General features: G+C 39.8%; 1 protein-coding gene across 1 annotated transcript; it reads left to right on the top strand.

Annotated features, from left to right (window-relative positions):
• Nucleotides 1-7,715: 7,715 nt before the first annotated feature.
• On the top strand, nucleotides 7,716-8,840 carry LOC142325757 (uncharacterized). Its single transcript, XM_075367788.1, has one exon. The coding sequence runs from the start codon at nucleotides 7,716-7,718 to the stop codon at nucleotides 8,838-8,840; it is 1,125 nt and encodes a 374-aa protein (XP_075223903.1).
• The last annotated feature ends 1,948 nt before the right edge of the window (nucleotides 8,841-10,788 follow it).

The raw sequence follows: 10,788 nt of genomic DNA, 5'->3' as shown, positions 1-10,788 counted from the left end.
AGTTTGTGATATATTTACCCTTTGATTTTAAAAGTTGGCATGAATTGAGTCGTCACGATTTCCGCACCAAATGACATCATTTGAAAGCAAGAGTTATATTTCCTGATGTTAGATAGGAAATGCTTCGATTCAGCGGTAGATCCAGCAAGTAGAGTTTTCAATGGCTGTGGTCCAAGTTGAAGCAATTTGATTTTTCCTCCAGCGCAACACATCCCTTTCGTTTCATTATTAAACTTTAGAGCCTGGCAGTAGGTACAGAAATGACTCATCTGGCCAATGATAACATGCCGACTTGAATTATAATCAACAGCAGGATTGTACCGGAACGCAAGACGATTGTATTGGAGATTCAGATCAGCTGTTCTTTGGGTTCGTGCATCAGCTATCCTCACCCTGTCGCTTTCAGCTGACCGTTAAAAAAACTGTTTTCTCGCGGTCGCGGGTATGTGACTGATGCGAAAAATAGATAAAAACATTCTTTGATGCGGGTTATATATCGTGCTAAAATTTGAGCTCAATCGGTGCAGAACATTTTGAGTTTTTGCAGCGTACACAAACGAACTTAACATTTTTATATATAAAATAAAGCTGTACCCGCCACGCTTCGCTGTGGCACATTGTGGTTGCATGAATGAGAAATGAGAAACAAAACAAAGCATACGTTTCATAGAAGTTTAATTTTGCAATACTTGTGGATACACAATATTTTTTGTTTTTCCATTGTCTGCGTAGATATAAAGGCTATCTGGTTTGCCGACTCGGAAACACGCACATACAGTTGTCCATGTGAGAAGCAATCCGCATCTAAATCTAAACCACACAATTCTAAAGATTGACCTTGAGCTTTATTGATTGTGATTGCAAATGCCAATCGAATTGGGAATTGCAATCTTTTAAATTGAAATGGTGTATCGGTCGGGATAATGGATATTCGAGGAATGAGGACGTCTTCACCTTTGAAAGGCCCCGTTAAAATCGTTGCTTCCACTACGTTATTCATCAATTTCTTAACTGCAAGTCGCGTGCCGTTGCAGAGTTTTGGCTGATTAATATTCCGCAACAGGCTAATTAGCACACCTATTTTCAATTTTAATATGTGTGGTGGCATCCCTGGCAGATCAAGTGAGTTTAAAAATTCCGTTGGATAATTAACTACTTCATCTGCTTCCACAACGGTGTCTATCGACTTATATGTAATTTCCTCACATTGAATGCTGGATTGAATAACATTATTAAGTTGATAGACATCTTTATTCGTTGCGGCAAGCATAGCTCGTTCACTGAGCCAATCGTGATTTCTATGATTAATTTGAATATCAGGTAATACTTTTTCGATCAGTTCTTCTTTCGATGTTACTAAATTACAAAAATTATCAGGAAATGATATTCGTCTAGACGTCTCATCGACTGGCAGCTGTCCGTTTCCAACGTCCAGTAACTGTTGTGAGAATACCTCAGTTGATGGATCATTCTGCAACTGGACACGCATATTCATAGTCAACTTCAATGTACGTACGTGTCGCCACAGTGTTGAATATTTCAGGCAAGCATTTATTTCGTCTGCTGGTGTCGATTGAGAAATTACAGGTAATGTTTGCCTAAAATCTCCTGCGAGCAATATCAAAGCATTCCCGAATGGTTGAACGTTTCCACGCAAATCTCGTAACGATCGATCAAGAGCTTTAAGCGATTTTTCATGTGCCATCGTGCATTCATCCCAAACAATGAGTTTACATTTTTGTAATACTTTTCCCATACAGGGTGCTTTGGAAATATTGCACGTGGGAGTCTCGATGATTTGCATGTTTAATGGCAACTTCAGAGCTGAATGCGCAGACCTTCCACCTGGTAACAATGTCGCAGCTATTCCAGACGAAGCAAGAGCTATGGCTATGTCATTTTTTGATCAAACCGTTGCTGACTACTGTAGCTTAGTTTATCAAGCTATCATTTATATATATATATATATATTTTTTTTTTTTTTTGAGTATCAACGGATGCGGAATTGTCCCCAAGTACAATTTCGAGACATGCGACGTCGTAGCTCCCTCCCATCTGAGGATACAGCCTCACAAAGGGCTGGACCCTCGAAGGGAGCAACTGGAAGGAGAGAGAGTGGCACAGTGGACACTGAAGGTATGGATACTACGATGAGCACCCAGGAAAAGTATAAATGGAGGGAAACCGAGGGCAGAGTAGCCAAAAGACCTAGAGCGGGTTCTTCGGAGGAGGAAGAAACCCCTCCTACTCTTGAGGAAATTACCTACAAATTAGGTAAAGCAATCACACAACTGAGACACATGACTGGCAAGGGGAATCAAACTGCAATCAAAGCCCATGAAAGGGAACTTAAAGAAATATATGAAGACTTACAAAGACTGTGTGAAGAGAAAGCGGAGACATGTAATCAGACCACTCAGACTGAAGGTCATTATAACAGCGAGATGTCGGATATTTTGGATGTTGATCTATCAGACGAGCAATTGATAGAGAGACTGCCCTCCAGATGGTCAAGGTGGGTGATGAACAGGATCACTCAGGTTAACGCAGCAAAACCTGGAGAGGGTAGTTGTCACTTTGTAGACTTGAATGGCATAAGACCAAACAGCATATATGCAGGAGCAACGCCTGGTGCAATGTTTCTTCAGGAATCAACGATACTCGAAGACAGTAAGGTCACAACTAATGGTACAAGATACACAGTCATCTATGACTCCAGTTGCGGGGATAAGGAAATGGCGTCACACGTACTTAAGGCACTAAGAAGAGTAGTGGGTAACTCTGAGTCTTCAGTTTTCGTGATACCAAATGGCCCTCCAGGCATTTTGATTAGGAAAATAGTAATATATATTTTAAGGAAGGGGAAGACCTTACCAAGGATGGTCCTCCCCAATCCAAGTGACAATGCGAGACCAAGATCCAGATCGGCGTCTGTAAGGCGAGGAACCCCACCGGTCGCCGAGAGTAAAACCATTGTTGTACAAGGACAAGGGAAAACATACGCTGATCTATTAAAAACTATGAAAGAGAAAGTTAAAGTAGAGGAGGCTGGAGAAATTCTTTCTATAAGAAAGGGTAGAGATGAACAGCTAGAAGTTAGGGTAAGTGGAGTACAGAAGGCAGGGGAGTTTTCTGCAATGCTGAAGGATAGAGCAGGGGATCTTCAGGTCGATATACGTAACAAGGGAGACCGTAGAACAGTTGTACACATTAAGGACATGCTTGGAGATACTACGGAAGGTGAGCTAAAAGAGGCAATTGAGAAGGTCCTAGGAACGGGTGAGAGATTTCAAATAACATCTATGAGAAACGCATACGGTAGTACCAAAAATGCTACAGTAATTACTACTCAACGCAGCGCAACAAAGTTAATAACAGCAAGACTGAGAGTAGGCTGGGTTTGCTGTAGGGCATATATCCGCATCGAAAACGAAAAATGTTACCGGTGCTGGAGCATGGGGCACGGTAGAAGAGAATGCAGGGGCCCTGACCGCACCAACTTATGTTTCAACTGTGGTAATACGGGGCATTTCATCAAAGACTGTAGGCAAGCAATGAAGTGTCTCGATTGCAGAAGTACAGAACACAGAACCGGGAGTGTGAGCTGCACTAAACATAATGATTAAAATATTATTAAGTAATAATAATAGAAGCCTACTATCAGGAGACCTGACGCTGGAAATAGCCACAAGATACAATGTCGACTTTCTGGTGTCTACGGAGCCTAATGTGTATTCGGCTGCCAGAGGTCAATGGATACCCGACAGGAATGGGGCTGTGGCCATCAGAAGAATACTCGATAGAGTAGATTATAACTTGTACAGCAGAGAAGACGGAATAATAGCTATTGAATTAAGTGACACGATTATTGTGGGTACATACATCAGCCCCAATTGCACTATAGAGTTTTATCAAAACCAGATATTTAACCTACAGCAGATCATGACCAGATAGCGGAAAAGAGTGGTAGTGCTTGGAGATTTTAATTGTAAAACTACTGTAGCGGGTGCCAATTCTACAAATGCTAGAGGTAGAATTCTCGAGGACTTGTTGGAGGTTACGGGTGCGTGCTGTATAAATGATGGGGCTCCTACATACAGCGCAAGAGGTCACCAATCAACAATAGACCTGGTAATTGTGGATAGTAGGTTTAGAGCAGATACCGTCGAGTTTGCTGTCCTTACCGAAGAAACTGGTAGTGATCACAAGGCCGTATTGGTTAACATCAGAGATTGTCCAAGGCGGGTAAGGCAGGATAATATTATCTCTAGATTTACGGATTTCCAGATACACCGGGTGTCAAATAATGCGGCAAATAGGATTAGGAACTGTGAAAACATAGAACCGGAGAAATTTCAAGAAATAATCAAAGAGGAAATTGCTAACATACCGCAGTCCGGTAATAGATATCATCCGGTGTACTGGTGGACTAGAGAAATCGAAGACCAAAGGAAAATCATGCAGCGTCACAAAAGAACTGCTCAGAGGTCGCGAGCAAGGAATAGTAACGATGAAGAAAGTCGACGTGCTGCCCAAGACTATAGACAGGCCAGGAAAAAGCTTAACTTTCTCATTAAGCAATCTAAGAGGAATAAATGGCAAGAGCTCTGTAACGAACTTGACACTGACCCTTGGGGGAAAGCTTTTAAGATAATTACCAAAAGGCTAGGTAGACAGGTGCCAACGTTGAGTAAGGAGGAAGCGGAACGACAAGTTAGGATTCTTTTCCCTAGACCTGAAAATCTGAATAGGGAAACAATTGTTTGTGAAGGTGGCAGATTCACAGAACAAGAGGTAATGGAGGCCATTAAAAAGTTGAAAAACCGGAAAAGTCCAGGGCCGGATGGCATACCTGCGGCCATCATCAAGACTATAGCAGGAATAATACCCTGAAAAATTGTGGATCTGGCTAGTTATGGTCTACAAAACTGTAATTTTCCTGGCTGCTTTCCAGCAGCCAGGACGGTTTTTATACCCAAGGCGGGGGTAAATAATGGATATAGGCCGATTACTCTTATCAATAATATGGGAAAGGTGGTTGAGAGGCTGATAGAAGACAGGCTTAGGGCAGAGCTTGAGGAAAAGGGCTGTCTACATCCACAACAATATGGATTCAGAAAAGGCCGATCTACCATAAATGCCTTAGAGAAAGTTAAAAATTGGGCTTTAAATAGCAGGAGCGGTACCTGGAGGACCAGGAAAATCCCCCTAGTGATAATGCTGGACATTAGGAACGCGTTCGGGTCAGTACCCTGGTCATCTATAATTGATGCATTGCATGAGATGCGAATAAGCGAATATCTAATAAATCAAGTTAATCACTATCTACATCAAAGGTTTCTTGAGATCAAAACTTTCGAAGGTAAGGCAGTTTTCCAGATGTTTGGTGGCGTTCCTCAAGGTTCTGTGCTGGGCCCAACCTTGTGGAACATTTTTTATGACGCAGTCTTCAGACTGAATTATCCTGAAGGAGTTACTGCAATTGGCTATGCTGATGACATAGCAATCCTCGTTGAGGATAGGAATCTAGATAACTTAGAACGCAAAGCCAATCTGGCATTAGGAATTATAGATGAATGGTTACAAAGAAGCCAACTACAGATAGCCCCAGGGAAGTCCAGTTGTATTGCCCTTTCCGGCAGAAGACCTATTAGAGGTATAAATTTGAATATCAGAGGAGAGCCAATTATGCAAGTCAATGAGGCAAAATATCTGGGAGTCATACTCGATAAAAATTTGAGATTTAGCAGACACATCAATATGATTTGTAGTAGGGTCACTCCAATGGTCAAAGCTCTGAGAGGACTCTTCCAGAACCATGGAACACCAAAAATAGAAACTAGGAAATTAATAACTGCTGCAACAACATCAATGATATTATACGCGGCCCCGGTTTGGGGACATACAATTAGTATTAAACGGAATAAAGGAAAATTGAGAAGCGCGCATAGACTTGCACTGTTGAGGGTGGCCGCTAGTTACAGAACGGTGTCCTATGACGCGCTTTGCGTAATAACAGAGGTTCTACCAATAGACCTGCAGATTAAAAGCAGGATGCTTAGATATGAGGGACTACCACAAGACGAGATAGCGGCTCAATTGGAGCAAGAATGGCAGTTGGAATGGTCACGCTCAAGAGTCGGGGATTGGACTAGAAGACTGACTAATCCCTGATATAGGTAGGTGGTATGGAAGTAGACGCGGAAACGTTGACTTCTATATGACACAGTTATTATCGGGGCATGGATCTTTCGGGCAGTACCTAGCCAGAATTGGAAAAAGGGACACACCACAATGTGTTTATTGTGAGGAAACAGATAATGCGGAGCACACTATATTTGTATGTCCTAGATGGGCTGAAAACAGGAGGGTAATTATAACAAATCGATTAACACCGGATAATCTAATTAATTGGATGGTACAAAATCAAGAGAACTGGGACTGGTTCAGAAGGTTTGCTGGTTAAGGCCGCCATTTTAACAGTTTCTGTTAAGGCCGCCATGGGTAAAATAATTAATTCTTATGATGCCAAAAATGTTAAGCAAGAACCTAACATGGTTAGTCAGTCTCAAATTAATTCCGGGCAGTTTATAAATTTTCCAGTCATTTCAGTACCTAATTTTAATGGTGATTTTACGAAATGGGTGCATTTTAGAGATGTTTTTGATAGTTTAATCATAAAATATCAAGCTTTATCTAATGTTCAACGTTTACATTATTTAAATTCGTCCTTAACCGATGAAGCTAAGGAACTCGTATCAAACATTCCTATCAATTCTGATAATTTTTTGGTTGCTTGGAATTTGGTTACTGATCGTTACAATAATCCCAAATTAATAATTCAAAAACATGTAAACAGTCTTTTAAATCTTCCTTCTGCCTCGAAGGAATCAGCCGCCAATTTACGTATGTTAATTAACCATGTTAAGAGTAATATTCATGCTATTGAAGCTATAAGGGAAGTTAAGGTGCCACTTCACGAACTATTATTAAGTCAAATGTTATTGCATAAGATATGTCTTCAAAAAGGACATGGGAGCATAAATGTTCTGGAACAAATATTCCGCCTTTGTCAGACCTGTTATCATTTTTAGAAGATAGATGTCAGTCTTTAGATACATTACAATGCAGTGAAGTCAAACAATTTACTCAAAATAATAAGCAACCTAGAAATTCCTATGTAACTACTCAAGTTACCTGCATTCTATGTTCTTAATTTAATTTTTTTGTCAAAGTGTTCAAAATTTTTAAATTTTAATGTGTCTCAAAGGGATAATATAATTCGTAAAAATAATTTATGCTTTAACTGTTTAACGCTCCAATCACTTTTCTAGTCAATGCAATTCTGCCCAAGGATGCCGCAAATGTGGTTTGTGTCATAATACTCTACTTCATAAGGATAAGTTAGATTTAAATAAAACTCAGACCTTTAATATTTCATCCAATGCTGTTGCAGAAAAATCAAACGCAAACTATTGTTCTTTTAAAGGGGCAAGAGCAGACATTTTGCTGGCAACTGCCATTGTTCACGTTCGCGATCGCATCGGCCAAATACATAAGTGTAGAGCATTACTTGACAGTGCATCACAATGCAATTTCATCTCAGAGTCATTAGTTCTTAAACTAAATTTGAAAAGGCATAAGAATAACGTACCCATACATGGTATATAAATGACACTAAATCTCAAACCTCTAATTGCGTTGCCGTTAATATTATGAGTAACCACAGCTCTTTCGATAGAACAATAAGCTGGTTAGTTGTACCAAAAATCAGTAGCAATAGCCCAAATGCTAAAATTGACCCTTCTTCTTGGGGTTTACCTTCGAACATCATGTTGGCTGATCCAGCGTTTAATATACCTGGTAGAATTGATCTATTAATTGGTGCTGAACTGTATTTTAGTTTATTGTTACCAGCAGACAAAATTAGTAAACCTGGTCACCCTACTCTTGTCAATACCGAACTTGGCTGGATTTTGTCGGGACCTATTCCAAGATCCTATTATAATGCATCATCCAACGCACAACAAAATTTTCTGCTTATTGATGGTGGGTTAGATGACCAAATTCGACGCTTTTGGGAGTTGGAAGAGATTCTACTGCAAACAAATAACAAGAAAAACTTCTGCGAGGATCATTTTTGTCATAATACTACTAGAGATGAAGAAGGACGCTACATAGTTCGTCTTCCGTCAAAAGAAACACTGGATGGCGCCACAGCTAGATTTCTTCGCCTCGAGAAGCGCTTGAGTCAAGATGAAGGGCTGCGTGAGGAATACATCCGATTTTTGAAGGAACATGAGTCAATGGGATATATGGAGTTAGCTGATTCTCCTACGAGTTCTACTTTGGTTTACTACTTACCACACCATCTGGAATTCAAGGAAAGCTCGACAACAAAGGTCCGATTTGTTTTTGATGCTTCATTTAAATCTTCTTCTGGATTATCGTTAAATGATACTCTGCACACTGGTCCAACTATTCAGCAGAATCTGTGTTCAATTGTTCTCAGGTCTAGAACTCACCAAGTATGTTTCACAGCAGACATTGAGAAGATGTATAGGCAAATAAGGGTAAATGATGCTGACTGTGAATTGCAGCGGATTCTTTGGTGCAGTCATCCAGAAGAATCAATCAAACAATACAAATTAAAAACTGTGACATATGGTACCGCTCCAGCTTCATTTTTGTCAGTTAGAAGTGTACATCAATTAGTTAAGGATGAAGGTCAAGAATTTCCTTTGGGATCACAAGCTCTAGAACGAGATATGTATGTGGATGAGATTGGATATCAGGTGTTGCCACAATTGAAGATGCAAGTAAAATTCAAAATGAATTAATTGAATTACTCCATAGGGGAGGCTTCCACCTCAGAAAGTGGTGTTCCAACTCACCTAGTTTATTGCAAAACGTTCTACAGGGTGACAGGGAAACGCAGCTGCCTTTACAACTCGGTAGTGAAGGAAACGTAAAAACATTAGGAATATTATGGCACCCAGCTACCGATAAATTTCAAATTTCCTTTAACATTGCTGCAAGAGAGAAAGAACTTTACAAAGAGAAACATTCTTTCCTCCATAGCAGCTGTATTTGATCCTCCGGTTTAATTTCTCCAATAACAATTCTATGTAAAATCATTATGCAACGACTTTGGCAGGAACAACTTCAATGGGATAAGGAGCTCCCGTGTGAAAAAGGAATGGAAATCTTTGTTTTATAATTTATCAGCTATTACTAATTTACGTGTCGACAGATTTGTACTCTCTAAAGGTTCTCCAAAGACAATACAATTGCACGGATTCTGCGATGCTTCTGAGAAGGCATATGGTGCCTGCATTTATTTACGTACCATTGATATGGAAGGAATAATTACTGTTAAATTATTATGTTCAAGGTCCAGAGTAGCCCCTCTTAAAAAGGTTTCGTTGCCACGTTTGGAACTTTGTGGTGCTGTTGTTTTAACTCGTCTGTTTCATAAGGTTCACTCAATCATCGATATTAACATCAATGAAGTACATTTTTGATCTGACTCAACTATTGTTCTATCATGGATTTCAGCCCCTTCATCGCGCTGGAAAACCTTTGTAGGTAATAGGGTGGCGGAAATTCAAGAAAATTCTGAAAACGCTACTTGGCATCACGTCTCATCGTCAGATTTGATAACTCGTGGTGTATTTCCTACTCAACTTAAGGACAACAGCCTTTGGTGGAACGGCCCAGACTGGCTTTACGTCGAACCTCTTCCTATTACTCAAGAATGTTCTGAAGATTTGTCAAGGGATTTTCCTGAACAACGCAAAACTGTGTCGTTACTTGTAACTCAGGAAAATGATTGGAACATTGTGGATAGATTTTCTTCCTTAACCAAATTATTACGAGTGATGGCTTACGTCCATAGATTTTTAAAATCTTGTCGTGGAAAAATCAAGATCAGTGGTCTATTATCGGCTGCAGAACTCAACCATGCCTTAAGTACAGTTATAAAATACTTCAACGTTCGCATTTTAGTAAGGAATACCAGTCATTAATTGCAAAAAATGAAGTAAATTCTAGAAGTAAACTTAAATATTTTAACCCTTTTCTAGATTCTGATGGAATTATTTGAGTAGGTGGGCGATTAAAAAATTCTAATATATCATTTAATACAAAATTTCGAATTGTGTTGGCTGTTAAGAACAAACTTGCTGAACTTATAGCTCTTAATGAGCATATAAAGAATCTTCATATTGGACAAGGACTATTTATTGGCTGCTATTCGGCAAAGATTTTGGCCCCTTCACGGACGAAGTTTAGTGAGAAACGTAGTTCATAAGTGCATTCAATGCTTTAAGGTGAATCCAACAATTTCAAGTCAGCAAATGGGAATTCTACCAAAGGAAAGAATTCAGCCATCTAGACCATTTTTGATTGTCGGAATTGATTATTGTGGACCATTTTACATCAGCCAAGGTCGCAGACGAACCTTGTTAAAAACATATGTATGTGTCTTCGTATGCTTTGCTACTAAGGCAGTTCACTTGGAGGTTGTCATTGACTTAATGACTGAAGCATTTATTGGCGCCTTGAAGAGATTTATCGATCATCGTGGAAAGTGCCAACAGATATATTCAGACAATGGTAGCAATTTTATTGGTGCAAGGTGTCAATTAAAGGAACTGAAGGACTTGTTCAGATCAAAGGAGCATCTAGACAAGGTTAATGACTTCTTATTAAAGAATGGTATTTCTTGGTCATTTATACCTCCACGATCACCCCATATGGGAGGCGGCAGTAAAATCCTTCAACTTT

This window comes from Lycorma delicatula, chromosome 5 (genome assembly GCF_047948215.1).
Source record: "Lycorma delicatula isolate Av1 chromosome 5, ASM4794821v1, whole genome shotgun sequence".
Taxonomy (NCBI): Eukaryota; Metazoa; Arthropoda; class Insecta; order Hemiptera; family Fulgoridae; genus Lycorma; species Lycorma delicatula.
This window is presented reverse-complemented; position numbering and strand designations above follow the sequence as displayed.

Coding starts and splice junctions, on each gene's coding strand:
- LOC142325757 (XM_075367788.1), top strand. CDS start 7,716: ATGAGTAACCACAGCTCTTTCGATAGAACAATAAGCTGGTTAGTTGTA.